Source organism: Typopeltis vanoorti, chromosome 10 (assembly GCF_054136105.1).
Source record: "Typopeltis vanoorti isolate ZY-2024b chromosome 10, IOZ_Tvanoo_1.0, whole genome shotgun sequence".
Classification (NCBI taxonomy): Eukaryota; Metazoa; Arthropoda; class Arachnida; order Uropygi; family Thelyphonidae; genus Typopeltis; species Typopeltis vanoorti.
This window is the reverse complement of record NC_143558.1, coordinates 14851613-14870952: the sequence shown is the minus strand read 5'-3', so window position 1 is coordinate 14870952 and position 19340 is coordinate 14851613. Positions and strand designations below refer to the sequence as shown.

The 19340-nt window shown below is 38.1% G+C and overlaps 1 protein-coding gene across 5 annotated transcripts in view; it reads left to right on the top strand.

Annotated features, from left to right (window-relative positions):
* The window catches only part of LOC150102183 (endoplasmic reticulum membrane-associated RNA degradation protein-like), a 197377-nt gene that overhangs the window by 87514 nt on the left and 90523 nt on the right, over nt 1-19340 (top strand). For all 5 annotated transcript variants that reach the window (XM_090399424.1, XM_090399425.1, XM_090399422.1 and 2 more), the window contains exon 8: nt 9833-9947. In XM_090399424.1, coding sequence (XP_090255550.1) covers nt 9833-9947 — 115 coding nt within the window. The remainder of the gene's footprint in view (nt 1-9832; nt 9948-19340) is intronic.

The window sequence follows — 19340 nt, the reverse complement described above, 5'->3', positions numbered from 1 at the left end:
TAAACTTCCTCAGAGCATAAATAATAGCAAGCGCCTCCTTTTCAATTACAGAGTAATTTAGCTCAGAGGAGGAAAGCTTCCTGCTGATAAAAGCAATTGGCTTAAACCCCCCCCCCTGCTTCTTCCTGCTCCACAACAGAGGATTTGTGTCGTTGGATGCATCAGCTGAGAGGTAAAAAACTTAACCCAGCTTGGGGTAAGATAGGACAGGCAACTTAGTTAAAGCTAGATTTAGAAGTTGGGGCACAATCTGTTGTTCCTGTCCCCACTCGAATCTCTTTCCCTTCTTTGTGAGCCTGACTATAGGCTCCATTAATTTGGAGCATTCGGGAATGAACTTCCTGTAGAAGTTGATCATTCCCAGATACCGCCTAACCTGCCTTATAGTGGTGGGAGTTTTTGCCTTTAGTATGGCAGTCACATTTTCTTTTGTGGGTGTTATTCCATGTTTGTTGACAATATGGCCCAGATATTCAACCTCCCTGAGAAAAAAATTGGCATTTGGAGCATTTCAGGGATAGCTGAGCCCTGTGAAGTCTTTCCATGACTCCCATTAGTAATCTCTTGTGCTCCCAGATGCAGGATGAGTAAACCAGAAGATCGTCCTGGAAGCAGATAACCCCCTTTTCCCAACATGTCAGATAACACAGAGTTCATCATACTCTGAAAACTTATGGCTGAGTTCCTGGCCCCCTGAGGAAGTCGACATAGGTGATACTTTTGCCATCTCGTGGTGAAGTCAAAGTATTTTCTATCCTTCTCCCTCAAAGGAATCTGGAGGTAGCCAGAGTTCAGATCTAGTTTGGAGAAGTACTTAGCTCCCCTCCAGGCCAATCAACAGGTCCTCAATCTTGCACACAGGAAAATCTATGGCTTTTGTAACTTTATTGATTTCTCTCAGGTCCAGTACAAATCTCAATCCACCATTAGGTTTCTCTGCTAAGATAAATGGACTGTTCCATCTGGAATGAGATTTCTTAATAATTCCAGCTTTCTCATATTCCAGAAGCAACTTCTTGAGTTTGTCCATATGCTTGAATGGGGCCTGGTATTGTTTCACATATATGGGTATATCGGAAGTGATCTTGACAGTATGTTGGACCTTATTGGTACAAGAAAGCATGCTGATTTCCTCCGTGAATACCCTTGGATAATTGTGGAATACAGAGTTAAAGAACTCCATTATGTGAACCCTTTCCTGCTCTGATCTTAGATGCTTAAGGGCATTCTGGGTTAGCCTTTTTCTCCACATGTTGGATTCCCCCCCCCCCATCCTTCAATTCGATTTCCATGACCTCGCCTTTCCCCTCACTATTTCATGTCCTGAACTGTGGCTCCTGTACCTTTTTCCACATAGAGATAGTGTTCCACTAGCAAAGTCACACATAAATTTATTTTTTTCTAAAAAGTCACTACTCTTTATATGACTTGATTGCTAGTGTCAGCAGTTTTGGGTAAGACCAGCATCTCGTGCGTAACACTGACAGGGAAACAAGGTATGGAGATCCTCACCGTCACTCTCAAAGTTGAGGAGAGTTCAACTCTCGCAATTCCCATGATCTTAATGGGGCTGCTTAGTTCAGTGAAGCTATCAAGGGCTATATCCTGAAATGCTTCAACGAATTTTATTGGGATCACCGATATGTGGGCCCCGGTGTCAAGCAAGAGGTCACATGGTACCCCTTCAATCACACCTTCTACCAAAGGCAGGGTTAATCTTCCTTCCACTTTTGCTACCAAAACAGCCTGCATTTTCACCTCCTTCCCTTTTGTTGGATTATCTCCCTCGGTTAAAACACCGGTGATTTCAGTTAGACCCTTCTCATTCTCACCTGACACAGAAAAACTCAAGTCTTCTAATTGAACTGCTTCTGAAATAAGACCTGCTTCTTCAGCATTACATTGCTGTAACCTCATTACCTCCGTCTCCCCTTTTATCATGCTTTGATGTTGCATAACTGATTTTGAGGGATTGGAATTCTCCTTGAAACTAATCGGGTGCTCAAAACTTTTTTTTGGGGGGGGGGTATGCATCTCCAACCCCTCTTGTAATTGTTTCCTCAGAGAGGAGGCTTGTGCCATTTCCTCTAAAATTCTTTCCCTCTTTCTTGCCAGATTAAAGCACGCATCCTGGTCCTGGGCCCCTTTCTTGAATATCACCTCTCTTAGTCGGTCACATAATCCAATTCTGAATTGTTGGAAGGCTAACCATTTCATGTGGGCCTCCTCTTCTGGGGATGAGAGTCTCATGGATTGTGATATATGCAATATTCTGTTTCGAAAATCAGATACATTTCCCCCCCCCCCCTCTCTTGCACGCAACCATACAATTCCCTTAATACTTTGCGGCTCCCCTTTTTCCTATTAAATTCCGAGATCAATATTTGTTTAAATTGCTGATAATCTAGGGCTTCCCTCAGCATAGGAGAGAGAGATCTAGGAAAGCTTTGGCTTTTCCAATCAGCTTACTACAGAGCAAGACTAACAACTGAAAGTCGGTCCATCCTCCAACCTTTCTAAGCTCTTCTATGTAACAAAAAAAACTAATGACGTCATCAGTCTCCTCACCCGAAAATTGTGGGAACACCTGCTGTGGGTTAATATAATGAAAAAATTCGCTGTTATCCATACCTAAACTACTAGGAGGATCAGTCATACTTGCATCCAGTTTACAGTGATTTACTCGTTAAAATTTTCAACAACACTTAATTAAACCTTTGCCTCTCAGTTGTCTGACCTGCACCCAAAACCAACTTGCTGTGAATAGCTTGTAACTAAGATTTAATTAGCTAAACTACGTCCTGTTGGCTGTGCTATTTATGTTGTGTCCCAATTTACAATTATTAGGCTTTCAACTATCCTTACATGTGAAACTCTATTTGTCTTTATCCAAATCTTATCTATATACGAGATATCACCCAAATACAAATATTCAAGCTTCTTCTCCCCTTACTGTCCCTAAATATTTATTTTATACTACACCTTTCAGGACATTTAGTTTAAGATATAAAATTCAAAAACAAGGAGCAATTACCAAAATATGTCTGAGTGTGAAACTATTATGCAATCATGACCCTTATCTCGTGACTTAACAAAAATCCCCCCCCCTGTGTGATTAGGTTCGTACGTTGTTACAAGTGGTACATTGAGCGGCAATCTCAGACAACTGTATTTTCAATGAACAAAAGTTTATCGAACTCTTAAACATGGTACAATTCATTCTTTATCAAATAAAACTCAATTCAATAAATTTATCACCATCCCCTACATTCAGGGCACCTCAGAAAAAATAACCAATATCCTCAAAAAATATGACCTTACTTCTTGTTACAGACCATATAAAAAGTTGGCATCCCTTATCCACTCTACCAAAGACCAACCACTTCCCCTAGACCTACCTGGTGTATACCAGGTTCCTTGCAGCTGCAAATTGTCCTACTTTGGCCAAACAGGCAGGACAGCAAATATCAGGATTTCAGAACACAAAGACTACATCCAGTTTCACCAGTACAGCTGCTCTGGGCTGGTAGACCATGCCTTAGATACTCACCATAGAATTCATTGGAAGAAAACTAAAATAATACACCGCATCAAGTTTAAGTACTAAAGATTATTCAAGGAATCATCAGCAGCTCTAAAAAACGTTCCAAACCTCAACAAATTTGGGTGCATGAAACTACCCCAAATTTGGGAGACTTACATTATGAGAACTTCAGCCCAATGGCCAAGACAACCAAATTAGCCTGCCAGAGAGCACCATTAGGGCTTTAGGAACAAAATTAGTTTCCTGCTTTCTTCCTCATTTGCTTTTGTTAGTGCCTGCGTGCACATACCATATCTTTATGTTCCTGAAGATGGCAACGTGACGTTGCTGAAATATAGAAGTTATTCATTAAAGTTGCCTTTAATTAATATACTTTATATGCGTTGTTAATTCCGTAAGCTAATTACCAGTTATGTATGACCAATGTATAAGCCTTTCTACTAGAATTAAAAATATACAATACAAATTTTTACTAGCTAAACACAAGTATTAGGTTAAGATCCTACATGAGAATTGTGATCAAATCGCCATAACAGATTCTATACATACAAACATGTATAATCCTAGAACTAGTTGATCCTTTGTCTTACCCTTTACTGGTCTGATCACGCTATAAATCTGTATTTTCCAGGACATATATAATCAGTTACTCTAATTCTCTCACTAAGACAATATGGATTAAAATTTTCCTTTCGCTGAGCTAATACACACTTTTGACCCTTAAAACTCTCTTAAGTAAAATACAATGTACATGCATAAATCTCTAGGCACACATGAATATGTATTAAATAATAGTAACAAGCTCATTTTTATTCTAGTTTGACATGTACTAAAGTCCTAGTATAAATCTCATTAATCCTTTCAACTGTTCACTAATTGAACGATGACTACAGTTAAATACGATTTGAATTAACACGAGATTTTGCAGTACCTTTTGACTTGGGTCTTCTACACACCTTTTTCTGATATTTTACCTTCCTAGGATGAACTCTTCTATAACTTATCACTCCTAAGTTCTTTTGGCACTAAGATGGACTTTCACAATCTTTGCCTTAAATTCTTCAATCAAGGACATACATAGGATCATCTATTCTATGGCTGTAAAATTCACCACGTGGGCACTGACGTCTTTATTATTATTATTATTATTATTAATTTTCGTCAAACTTCCAAGGAGTCTGAAGACTCATCACGGGAGGACACCTACAACTGTCTCAACCACTACATCGAACCTCTACTACGAATCATCTCCATCAACGCCGTTTCCCGCCAACCTCCACAACTACCACAACTAGTATTTTTTTGTCTGTAAATTGCGTGTGTTCTGAACGGCCGATTTGTCTGTTTATAGAATTTTCTTTCTCTCGTTACGATCATTGGACGATGAAACACACTGACATTATCTTCTTTCTTTTTTAACTAAACAGCGTCCCTCATTTCTTACAATAGGATCATGGAACCGAAATCCCGCACACTTTGTTTCCTTATTGTGTCGGACGGAAAAAACTCCTAACCTGTCACTCATGAAAACTGCATGAGACCCATACGAAGACTCGTGACGAAAATTCTGAGAAAAAAAGCCTTCAGTGGCAAGCCTTGAAGAAAACCCTGATGAGGTTTTGTTCAAGGTGAGGTTGGTGAGGTTGTCTGCAAGGATAGAAAAATCAGAACTCCATGGTGGACACAGGAAGTTAAAGAAGCAGTGAAGAAAAAGAAGAAAGCATATCAAAAGTTCCTGGCAAATAAGTCACCTGTTACTCTTAGAGAATACAGAGACAAATGTAAGAAAGCTAAACTCTGTGTAAAACTAGCTAAACAAAAGTCATGGGAGGACTTTGGCAAGAACATAGAAAATAAATATGAAGAAGGTGGTAAGATATTCTGGAGGTTGTTGAAGAAGCTTAGTAATGGCGGAAAGAGTGCTGTAAAAGGAGTTAGAGATGATAAAGGTTACATGAAAACAGGAGAAAAAGATATCCTTGAAGTATGGAGTAATTATTTCGAAAAATTGCTAAATGAAACAAGCAGTGATAGCACAGTGGTGAAAAACACTCAACAGGCATACGGTCAGGAATACATACCATACTTGAAGTAGGAAAAGCCATCAAAAGCTTGAAATTTGGAAAGGCAGCAGGAGTAGATGATATTTGACCAGAAATGCTGAAATATGGTGGTATAACAGTCTTACAGTGGCTTCACTGCATAGTTCAGAAAGCCTGGACAGAGTTACGAATTCCCGATGATTGGAGTAGAGCTCTAATAGTACCCATATATAAAAAGGGAAATAAAACAATGTGAGAATTGCAGGGGTATTTCCCTACTGAGTGTTCCTGGCAAGATCTATGCAAGCATACTTGAGAAACGATTGAGAAGAATTGTGGAAGAAAAGCTTGGTGAAGAACAAGTTGGATTCAGGCCAAATAGAGGCAGTCAGGATCAGATCTTCACTTTATGACAAATAGTGCAGAAAGCATGGGAATATAACAAAGATCTGTATTTAAGTTTTGTCTATCTGCTAAAGGTGTATGACAAGGTGCCAAGAGAGAAGCTATTCAATACGCTATAGTTATATGGTGTCAATGGGGCATTATATCAAGCAATGCTTAGTCTGTATTTGAGTTGTAAGTCGGCAGTTAGAATTGAAGGAAGTACAGGAAGATGGTTTAATGTTAAATCTGGTGTGAGACAAAGATGTACATTATCCCCTCTGTTATTCATTATCTATATGGATCACATTATGAAGGAAAGTGGTATTAAACATGATATCAGAATTGGAGATGTTAATGTCAGCTCTTTGCTTTATGCGGATGATGTTATACTTCTAAATAAATCTGCTACAAGTTTGCAAGAGTCCCTGACTAAATTGAATACCTGTTGTAATAAATATGGTATGAAGGTCAGCATTAAAAAGACAAAGACAATGAAAATTAGTGAAGATGGTAAATTAAATATTAAAATGGACAACAGAATCAACAAAGCTGGTATGATAGGAAGTCAATTGAATAAATTCATATGGAATAAGAGAGAAATTAGTCGGAACACTAAATTAGCTGTATACAAGACAGCATTCAAACCAGTTTTAACTTATGGATCTGAGAGCTGGGTCAGAAGTAAAACACTTGACCAAAGACTAGAGACCACAGATATGAGAGTCTTCAGAAAGATTAGAGGCATGAACAGATGGCATCAATGGCAATATCATATTAAAAACGAGGATATTAGGAACGAACTTTACATTGTCGGCATCCAGGAATGCGGTAGCAGAGCTAATCTCAGGTGGTATGGTCACTTAAACAGAATGGACGAGGAAAGATTAGCAAAACAAGTGTTCTCTGCCAGGTTGGCAGGAAAACGACCCATTGGATGACCAAGATATAGGTGGATTGATACGGTACAATGTGCCTTAGACGATAGAAATATAAGATCTGATAATGATAATATTGGAGTCTTGACAAGTAACTGACTGATTTGGAGGAAAATTGTAGATAGGAAGTTAGTAATGATGTAAATTTTTCATGAAGTTCTATCATATCCTGTACACCCCTTGAGGGTACATGTCAGGAATTTGATGATGATGATATGCCCTCCCAGAGGCTATTCATTCTGAATTATTTCCTTCTTCCTAGACTCTACTGTAGGTTAGCCCTAGGTAAAGTCTTTCTCTCTCAGTACTGTCCCAGATCGATGTATCGTTCAACAGCCTGTTTTTGGTTACATCTTCTTCATGATGTGCCGTTAGCACTTTTCCACCACTGTAAACCATCAAAGTTTTGGGATTCACTTATTGTGATGGTTAGTACCTTGATTATTATTATTGTTACATGACACCTCCATGGAGTCCAAAGACTCATCGCAGGGGGGGGGGGGCTACTCAATAGCTCTCTGTCTCCACCACTCAATCCACCAACTACACTAATGGCATCTACTGCCCACTACTACCACCTAGCATTTTCACAGAAAATCACAAACATTCATGGGATTCAAACCCGCAGCCTTTTCACTGGAGAGCGGGTACGCTAAGCACTCTGTCAACCAGGCTGGCAATAGATTATGTCTATTCAGATTACAGAACTTTTCTCTACACTTCTGTTTCTAGGACTTAATGTGGTAAGAATAATTATCAACATACCTCTGGATGGGTACTAGATGGAAGGATACAAATTAGGATTGCCTTTGCTGAATGAAGGAGATGTATGGTGTTAGCAAAGGACTTACTAAGCTTTGGACTCTGTGGAAGTGATTTCAAGATACTCTCTTTGTGTGCCTTGCATGGCACGCTGGCAGCATGCAAGCAAACAAAGCGAGTATCTTTGCATACCAGAGAATGACTTCTTGAATCCCCAGGTCTGGAGTTGGGTAGTACATGATATTTTTGGGGCTTAGGCCTCTTCTGGTCCCACATGTAGGAACATAGCATGTAGCACTGTTTTCAGTACCAAGTTAGGAAAATAAAATATAATAAAATTTATCACCTTTTGTTGGCAGGATTGACATTAAAACAAAAAACAACAACAACAAAAAAAAAAGAATAAGAAGTGAATTCTTACTAATTAACATGATCATCTGCTCCCTAGAAGGTCTCATCAGTATTCTCTTCAATAGGGATGGTGTGCTTTATAAGTTGCCATATATTCTGTATTGTGCATATTACCATTAATGTCCCTATCCATAAAATGTCATCTACGAGTATATTTCACATTTATGTTCTTGTGAATCTAAGGGATAGATAACCCAGTAACCTGGTTCTTACATGACAATGAATATAACTATCTTCTACTTAAGGACTTTCACAAACTTCCATACTGTACTAGAATTCAAACCCACAGCATGTTGTTAACATGATTAACTCTTATTTTAATTAAAGTGAAAGAAAATAATATAAGCAGAAAACTCAATATGTTAATTGGATTATTTTAGATTATATGCACACGTTTTATAACAGTGACGGCTGAACTGGATAAGGGTAATGGGTTTACAATGATTCTACTGGACCTTGCCAAGGCCTTTGACAGGATACCACATGGAACCCTAATCATTAAACTGGAGCAGATTGGGATGGATACAGGGTTGGTGAGATGGATAGGAGGGTGTTTGATGGAGAGATACCAGAGAGTGGTTTATTCAGGAGTTGAGTTTAAAAGATGGCTTGTGACTAGTGTTGTGCCACAGGGCTCTGTTCTTGGACCACTACTTTTCAATTTGTTCATCAATGATATAGGAAAGGATCTGAGAGGAAGTATTCACTTGTTTGCTGATGATGCAAAGTTGGATAGAGCAATTGTGAGTGCACAGGATGTCAAAATTTTACATGATGATTTGGATATTTTGGAGGACTGGGCTAGGAAAAATGGATGTCAATTTAATGTGGCAAAGTGTAAGGTTATGCACTTTGGGGTGAAAAGAATAGCAGCAGTATATCGCATTGGTGGAACTGTACTCCAGGAGATTGATGAGGCCAGGGATTTGGGAGTGTTGGTGGATAGGGAATTGAAGTTTAGGGGGCACATTGCAAAAGTGACTAAATCAGCTCATCAAATCACTTGGCTTCTGAAAAATACTTTAACATGCAGAGACAAACAAGTTGTTGTTCCTCTGTATCGAGCCTTGATAAGACTCCATCTGGACTACTGTTCCCAGTTATGGGCACCAGAGTTTCTTCGTGGTGGGGAGGAAGTGGAGAGGATCCAGAGACGAGTGACCAAGATGATAGCATGTCTGTGGAATGAACCTTATGAGAATAGGTTGAAGATTTGTGGGTTGCAAAAATTGGTTGATAGGCAGAAAAGGGGTGATATGATTGAGACATTCAAATTACTGATGGGTTACTATAAGATTGATCCAGAAGATATTTTTGAAAATAGGACTGGTGGTGGGAGGACTAGGGGCCATGCATGGAAGCTGGTCAAGAATGTGGTTAACAAGGGTGTTAGAGCTAGGTTTTTTACTTGGAGAGTGGTGAATGAGTGGAATAAGCTGCCAGAGTCTGTGGTGGGTGCTATGACCGTGAATGAATTCAAATCAAGGTATGATAGATACTGTGTGAATGTCGAATAGTTGTTCTTGACATGATGTTAGGACCTCCCTCGATGAGTCTGTCGACTCCTTGGAGTTGCCCAGAATAATAATAATAATAATTATCATTTGTTTCTTTGGAGATATTTCTTTTATGCATTGAATTATAGTATTTTATAATAATTGCAGTGGATGGTTAGTATTGTTATATAATAATAATATTTTTTTATATTTTATGGTTATAATCTTAGATCTTTCTGATCATTTTCATTTTAGATTTATGTGAAGACTCCATATTCATCCAAAAGGAAATCTTTACACAGTCATTGTTAGTACTACCACAGTTCAAACAATATTGGATTATGGCTCTGAATTATTTCAATGAGCAAAGGTCAGTTAAAAACACTCAATTTTTATCTTCATTATTTGGTTAAGTAAAATTTCTTATTATTATCATGGATTTTAGGCCAAGTGGCCTCTTGGCATTGCTTTTTTGGTCTTCCAATTCTTTTTCCATTTATTTTATACCTATACAATAATTATGATAGTCTGCTATTGTCCATTCAATTTAGATGTTCCACTCATTTTTGTGTATATTTACTTATGTACTAATTAATTGATTTTATATTTGGAAATTGTAAAATTTTTTAATTTCTTTTATGGTTCCCTGTGGTATATCCAGCTGTTTTCTGAGAAATTTCATTTCTGCTGTTTGAATTTGTTTTTCATTTTCGTTTTTATGGATTCATATGTCACTTCCATATAACAAAGTAGATTTAGACAGGATATCATATAATCTGATTCTAATATGTTTTTTGTACTAGAAATGGCTTAAATATATTCATAATGTCATTTACTTGAACAAAATTTTATATGTTAATGTCTGTAGTTTTCATCTTCATATGATAAATCACATACTAGGTATCTGAAAGTATTTACTTGTAATAATATTTTATTCTCTCCCACTGTTTTACTTCTTACTAGGTTTTCTTCTTTGAAATTATTTTGTAATTAACTTAGATATTTATCTATTATATATATTATATATATATATTATATATACAGTAAAACCCCTTTTTTACACTTTTCAGGGGACTGATGGAAAAAAGTGTAAATAGCGGGAAATGTAAAAAAAAAAACATTTAAAAAAAGGCTAAAAGCTGACTTACTGCTAGTATGTGAGTCTACATACTCAATTACAAAATTTAATAACTGAAAATAAATGAATTTTAGAATTACTTACATTTATCTATTTTAAAAAATCTTTAATTGTTGATTTTTGACTTAGCGCCAGATTGCTTTGCATTGAGTTCAATGCTTGACCTGTTTTCTACTATCGTGTTCAAAGTGGACACGGAGAGTCCAAGCTCTTTTGCTAAATGCACACGTGTTCCGGCATGCCAATCTACACGTCGCAGAATTGCCATCTTTTCTTCTACCGAAATACATTTTCTGTCTTTTTTCTCCATGTTACTAACATGGATAATCCACCACCGCAACTTTCACACACTAAATTACGTAGCAGAAATTCTGCAAAATCAATTCGTACTGTGATTGAAAAATCACGGTATCGCTCATCACTACTGAGCGTGCAAGTCACCGTGATGGCAGAAACGAAACTTACAGTAGAAAGCATCACCATCTGGGAACAGAAATGCACATATTTCCACAGAAATCTATTCGAAAATGAGTATTGCCACCCGAGAAAACGGGTGGCAATACTCATTTTACTGTATATATTATATCTATTATATTATATCTATTATTGTATAAGTGCCTCCGTAGCGCAGTTGGAAGAATGACAGTACACTGCGCCCTTCAATTGGAATAGGTCTAAGTTCGATTCTCGTCGTGATGGGAAGAATCTTTATGTGGACTTTTTCAATCGAAGGTGAGTTAGCCGATCTCATGTGGAGGTAGCAGGGTTTTTTCTCCCAGAAACTCGGGTTTTTCATCCCTTATACAGACAAATCCGGCCTTCAGAACACACACAATTTACAGACAAAAAATACTAGTGGTGGTGGTGGGCGGTAGATGGCATTGATGGAGATGATTGGTAGAGGTTCGGTGTAGTGGTGGAGACAGTTGTATAGTAGGTGCCCTCCCACGATGAGTCTTCGGACTTCTTGGAGGTATCACAAATAATAATAATAATTATATTGTTTTGAGATTTCATTAAATCATTTTGCTGATCTCTCTAAATCATCTTGTAATTATTGACAGCTTAACACTAGTGGATAGTCATGGCAGCAGAGTGATCTTTGCAAAGGATATAGTGAAATTATTGAATAAGCACTTTATTAGTGTATATCATACTGGTGTAAATGATGCCATGCAGTATGTAGAAGGGAAGCAAATATTAGAATTGGAAGTGAAAGAATCAGAGGTGGTGTATCAGATGTTGATTGAGTTAGATGTTAATAGGGCTGTGGGAATTGATGACATATCACATATTTTTAAGAAATGTGATCAACAGTTAGCTATGCCTTTGACCTGGTTATTTAGTGAAAGTCTTGCAGTGGGTAAGGTTCCTAAGGAGTGAAAAGAAGGCAAAGTAGTACCACTCCAGAAGTTTGGTCGTAGGTCAGATGTTTCCAATTATAGACCAGTTGTAGTCAATGAGTTGAAGAGATTGGCAAGAAATAGAATACAAGATTTTTTGATGGATTTAGGATTCTTTTTGATGGTCCGCATGGATTTGTAAAGAGTAGGTCTTGTTTTAGCAATTTACTTGCATTTTATGATAAGGTAACAAAATGTGTCAGATAAGTGAGAATCATATATAGTGATATTTTTAGACTTTGCAAAAGCATTTGCTAGATTACACATTATAAGTAGGTATGCATGCTGCAGAGGATTGGAATGGATAATATACTGGTTAGATGGATTGATGATTGGTTCTCTGAACAATACCAGCAAGTTGTATATGATGGAGCAGTGCCTGAAAAAAGGAGGATAACCAGTGGTGTGCTCCAGAGTTCTGTTTTTTCACCTCTGCGTTTTAACTTGTTTGTAAATAATATATCATGTAGACTGACTGAGGATCTTTAGTTGTTTTACTGATGATGCAAAGTTGGAGAGAATTATAAGTAGCACTTCTGATGTTAATTCCCTGCAGGAAAATTTGAATATTGTTTTGGCTTAGACAAAAGAGTGGGGTTGTAGTTTTAATAGTAATAAGTGCAAGGTATTGCATTTTGGAGTGCAAAAATATAAGGCTGTGTACTATAATTGCTGGCACTGTACTGCTGGAAGTGGATGATGGTAGCATACACACTTGGACTATTGTGTTCAGATTTGATCACCTGGTTTTCGTTGTTATGTGGATACATGACAGAGGGTCCAGAGATTAGTGACTCAGAAAATATTAGGACTCTCGACCATGGTTAGAATCTATGAACTTTGAGATCTGAGAGTGAAGGTTGAAGTAGACTGAAGTTTAGAAAGCATGTTGCAAAGACTGCACATCATAGTGCTACTATGATAAGAAATACGCTAACATGTAATAATAAGGAGGTGGTTGTGCCACTGTATAAAGCACTGGTCAAACCACACTAAGACTGTTGTGCTCAGATTTGGTCACCTAGTTTTCAATGTGATGATGAAACATTGTAGCAGATCTAGAGATGAGTGACTAAGAAAATATCAGGACTCTCTCTGGAAAAGAGGTGATATTATAAAGATGTTTAAGTTAGTGAGAGGATTTTATCAGATTAGGCCAGAGGGGATTATAAAAAGAGAGGAAAGTGAGAAAAAGAAGAACCAGAGGGCATCTTTGGAAGTTATGTAAGAGTGTGGTGAAGAAAGATGTGTGAAGTAGATTTTTTACATGGAGAATTCTGGAGGAATGGAATGCATTACTAGAATATGTTGTCAATGCAGGGAGTGTTAAGGATTTTAAAATTCATAATGTAAATATGTTGTCATTTGAATGAATCTCTCACAATGAGCCTATTGAATCCATGTAGGGTGTAATAATAATATAATTATGTAGTTAATACAATTTGGTCATATGTAAATAATAGTGTAATTATTTTTATTTATGGATTATTTCCATACAAAATAAGTTATGCTATTTCTAGTTGTTAATATTATATATATGTCAGGGGCAAATATTCAGGGTGTGCTAGATGTGTGGTGCTTATTTCCAGACTTCCCGTGATTCCTAAAAGTAAACACAATATACTAATGCTTCATGAAGAGGACACTTTTCGACACGTAAACATTGCATCACATTTGCATTAATAGCCTGGGTATGCATTCAAAATACACACCTATGAGCCTTTTGAAAATATGTACAGATGGCACAGCAGATCACAGTATTAGTGTTCTAGTAATTTTAAACTGCTCAGAAGGTGAGCTCTGAGACAACAGCCCCTAGAGGCTGTAGTTGCATTTTTATTGTGTCAACTAATACAATTGAACGTTGTCATTTGTCATGAGTTGCTGTTTTTGTTTTCTGAGTTTCATCTGTTTCGCATGCATGAAGTGTGAACTGACATGGAGGCAACTTTTTATATATAATATAGACAAGTTTTTAATGTATAATTTTTGTTAAATTTATAACTTCTTTTGCCCATATATACAATGGGAAACAGTATTGTAGTCTAAGGTGGTAAGCTTTGTCCTCCTCTTCCAAATTATACACCTTTGAGTAATAAATATGTCAACCAAATACAGCATTCTCCTTCATTAACTTTAATTTATCAATTAATTGTAACCACATCTGTGCAGAGTGAGGGGGGACAATGTGTTTGTTTTAAAATACTGCATATTAGAAACAGTATTTTAAAACAAACACATTGTCCCCCCCCCCTCACTCTGCACAGATGTGGTTACAATTAATTGACAAATTAAAGTGTTCCAAGTTATCCTACAATTAATTGCATTAGATCAATTAAGATGAGCACTGATGTACTATACACTCGTAAAACTTTCATACATCAATAAAAATGCTATCACACAATCAAAATGACATGGAATTTGTAGCATCGGTTACATAAGCCATGAGAGCACACCCAAAAACCGAATTGGACATGTGACACCACAGATATATATACACTATCTGATCAAAAGTATCTGGACACCCCCTCTGTAATTCATAAACTGACATCTAGATGTCACTACAACCCCACTTACCAGTATAAAAGGAGGCACGGAGCTGTGTATTGTTTAGTGATAAGAAGTATGACCGGAATGGGTAGTCACTGAGTTCAAGGGAGCTCAGTAACTTCAAACATGGACTAATTATTGGTTGCCACATCAGTAAGAAATCTGTTAGAGACTTTTCAACCCTCCTCAAGTTGCCCAAGTCAACAGTTGGTGATGCGATTGTGAAGTGGAAATGTGAAGGTACAACCAAACAAAACCATGGTCGGGTATGCTACATTTAATGACAAAATAGGGAGTGTTGAAAAAAGGTGTTTCCTGGAAATCGCCAGACAGCGAGTGAAACAATCACCCAGGAGTTCCGCAGTTTTTTTTTTTTATTTCGTATCCAAACACAAGTGGTACATTAGTAAGTAAGTGGTACAACATGATTTACAACAAATTAGGATACATTACAATGAGATCAGCTTAGATTTGGTAGGTGAATTTTAAGGGAAATAATAATTAAATATGAAAAAAAGGAAACTATACATAACTTATATACAATAAATATGGTCAGATGTTTCTCCAGTATCTTGCACAATCAACTGCTCTTTCTGTGCAGGATATAAGGTCCTCTTTTGTGCAAGGTGATGGAAGAAAGGGGGCAAGAAAGAAGGTGTTCCATGGACTGGGTTGTCCCACACTCACAATCATCTAGGCCAGTGAGGTAGCCCCATTTGATGAGGTTTTGTTTGCAGCATCCTGTCGTTGAGGCTTTTCCAAGTATTCCAGTCCAAGTGGACACCACGTGGAAGATGTTCAGCTATTGGAATACCAGTATTATTTTCAGGATATAGCACAAGCCATTGTTGAGGTCTTGTCTCTGGGAGGTTTTTAGGTAGTTCAACAGTTGCCAGGAAGCTATGTCAGGATCTTTGTCTTTGGCCGAATAGTGGGTGTCATTCATCATTTATTTGTCTGCTTCTTTCATCAGCTGAGAATGCAGATCTTCGAATTGAATGGGGGGGGGGGGGCAATACCAGCCAAAGTATACAGGTCTTTTTTGTAGTGTTGGTTTCAGGCTCCTGTAATTAAGTGGCAGCTTTCATTCAATGCTGGATCAAGTTTTTCAGCATGGTAGGATCTGGATCATACTGGGCATGCATATTCAGCAGAAGAATAGCAAAGGGCCAAGGCAGATCTCAGTGTGTTAGGGTCTGCACCCCATTTGGAGGAGGTAAGCTTTTTTAGTATATTGTTTCTTGCATTCACTTTTGCCTTTGGTTTTTCTATGTGGGTTTTATATGAGAGGGTACAATCGAGAGTCACACCGAGGTAGATTGGGTTCCAGGAACGTTCTATTTTAGAGCCTTCCCAAGAAATCTATTGGCTTCCTTATTGTTAAAGTGGAAAAGGCCAGTCTGGGTTTTCAAGGAGTTTGGTTTTAGTTGATTGCTGGTATGTGGTTAGACTATTTAAGGCAAGTGATAGAGTAGTTTCAATGGACTTGAAATTTTTTGATTGAGTTGCTATGGCAAGGTCATCAGCATAGATAAAATTTCTAGTTCCTGGAAAAATGGGGAGATCATTGACGTAGACGTTGAAAAGTAATGGTGATAACACACTTCCCTGGGGGAGGCCATTTTTCTGGAGGTGCCAGTGGCTCTTCCTACCCGCCCAGGTCCATGTAAAATTGTATGTTTTCCAAGAGCAATTGGATCAGGAGGACAAGGCGATAGTCTCTAGTTATTCTGTATATTTTATTTCTGAGTGTGAGATGGTTTGTGGTATCATATGCTGCAGTTAGGTCTACAAAGACTGCTCCTGTAGCTAGTTTCTGCTCATAACCATTTTCTATATATTGAGTGGGGTTGAGAATTTGTGATGTGCAGGATTTGCCTGGTCTAAAGCCGGCCTACTCAGCAATAAGATGAGGTTGTAGTCTATTCAAAATGAATTGTTCATAGAGTTTAAAGAGGTTGCTGAGTAATGATATAGGTCTGTAATTTTTTGCTTCTGTTGGAGTTTTCCCTGGTTTCAGAAAGGCCACCACTTTGGCATGCCTCCAGATAGTTGGTATCCTTAGGGTTCTGAGGCAAGTGTTGTATAGGTTTAATAGCCACTCTTTAGTTCTGTTTCCAAAATGTTTAATCTGTTCATTACAGACATCATCAAGGCCTGCAGATTTTCTAGGTTTTAATAGGTTTATGGCAGCGTTGAGTTCAGTGATAGTGAAATCTGAGTTAATCATATTTTGTTCCTCACTTGGGGTTCTAAGTATCTTCTCTTCTTTTTTGTGTGATTTTTAGGGAATTTTCCATTCAGCAGCAGCTGGTGAGCAATTTGATTAGCTGTTACCTGCGGATGCTCATATGGCTTAGTGAAATTCTTCCTAATTCTGTTGATAAAGTTCCATGCCTTTCTGCTACTATGGGTCATATCAAGGGCTTCTATTTCTTTTTTCCATGAGGAATGCCTTTCCTCAGCCATCTTGGAGCATAATTTTTCTCCTACTTGGATAGTCTTTTCTGAGAAGGGGTTGGTGTTGTAAAACTGTAAGTAATCAGCATACTGGGCTTGTATGTCACTGGAAAGGCCTGGAAGTTTGTGCGGAATCCTCGGGGGATGTGTTTGGTGGAGATTTTCCTCAGTATTTTTATGAATTCAGGATACTCTTGAGGATTTGGAGGGACTTGTTCTATGGAGCGGTCGAGATCTTCCATGAAACCCTTCCAATTAGTTTTTTGGAAATTAAATCGTCGTCTGTAAGGGACTGTGTTAGGCATAATTGCTGGGTTGAATTGAAGCATTATAGGTCTATGTTGAGCATGTGGAATCGGATTTAAGACCTTTTTAACACAAATGTTGGATATTTTTGAGCTAACAAATATGAAGTCAGGGTTATAGCCTCGCTTCCATCTGCCACTGTTGACTTGAAAGATGCAGGGAGTTTTGGATTATGTATCAGGTTTATAGAAAGGTTTTCTGCCCATTTTTCAACAAGTTCTCCATATTCATTGGACTTTGTGTGACCCCAGTTAACACTATGGCTGTTAAAGTCACCTCCTATTACAACATTAGTCATGTATGCATTATTATTGAGGAGGATGTCAGGGAAGGAAAAAGCTTCTTCTGGTGGTTTATAGACTGAGGTGATTGAGATATTTTTAAATGTAATTGTAATAATCTCAATGTTTCTGTTGTTTGTTGAGTCAATGGACAACGGGAACAAGTTCTCTTTTGTAAATATTGCACTACCATATTTATCATGGGGTATTTCTTTGATGAGTTTCATGCCATGGATGTAAGATCCTGCAGCACCTTCTCCTCTGTGAGTTTCTTGCAGGCGGAGCACATCGCATCCATTTGGTTGATAGCAACTTTAGCACATTTGGTTGATAGCAGCTTTAGCTTCCCCTAATGGATACTGACAGGGTGCAGGAACAAGAACTTAGCTGCTGTGCACCCCAGACTAGTTCCTCAGTGCTATTAATTGTCCAGCCAACATCATGACTGTGCATTGAGAGTTAAGAGGAATGGGGTTCCATGGTTGAGCAGCTGCCCATAAACCAAACATTTCTTCCAGTTGCTTACTTACTGTGAACACTAAGTGCCGCCTGCAGTGGAGTAAAGAGGACAACTGAAAACATGTGATTTGGAGTGGTGAATCACACTTTACCATGTGGCAGATGATGGGAGGATCTGGGTATGGCGAATGCCTGGAGAATGATTCCTGCAAGTGTGTATAGTGCTAACAGTGAAATTTAGAGGAGGTGGTGTTACAGTGTGGAGGTGTTTTTTATGGAATGGACTTGGCCCTCTCGTAACACTACACAGAAATCTAATGCGGAAGGGTATAAGGACATTTTGACTTGCTGCATACTGTCTATGGTAGAAGATCAATTCTGTGATGACTAATGTTGTATTAGGAGGTGACTTCGCTCCAGACCCCCCCCCCCAACGACCCATATCATGTACTGCTCTGGCTACAGCTCTTCAGAAGAATGGGCTACCATTCCTCCAGAGACATTCCAACACCTGGTAGAAAGTCTCCCCAGCAGAGAGCTGTCATAGAAGCAAAGGGTGGACCCACCTCGTATTAATGTCCACTACTGGAAAGTATGTCACAGAGAAAATCTGATAACAGTTTCGAGTAGGTGCCCAGATACTTTTGATCAGATAGTGTATTTATTTATTTATTTATTTATTTTTCTTCAAATCCTATGTATACTCGTGCCCTGAACCAGTGGGGAAACATCACTGTCGACAATAACATAATCAAATGAGACTTTTTTTATTCCTTGCATCTTCTTTCCATGTACATTTTGTACATTTTTATATTGGAACATGGTGTTAGTAATAACATTTTTTACTAATTTATCCCTGACAATAGTCAGAGATCTTGTATACTGCTGTAATCTTTGTTATGGCGTAGTATGGCCTTTGCTGTCCTTACACCAATAAATCATCAACCAACCAACCAATCCTTTATCTACTTCCTCTGTCACTTTATTATAAAATGTGAATAAATTATTAACACAGGACTTTTACAAAGCTGTGCTGCCTACTATATGGTATCATATCCCTATCTACCCAATATTAATTGATCTGTAGTTTGCTACTTCTGTCTTGGAGCCACCTTTATGTAATGGAACTATCTTACGGCTTTCCACTCCCTTGGAATCTTTCCAGA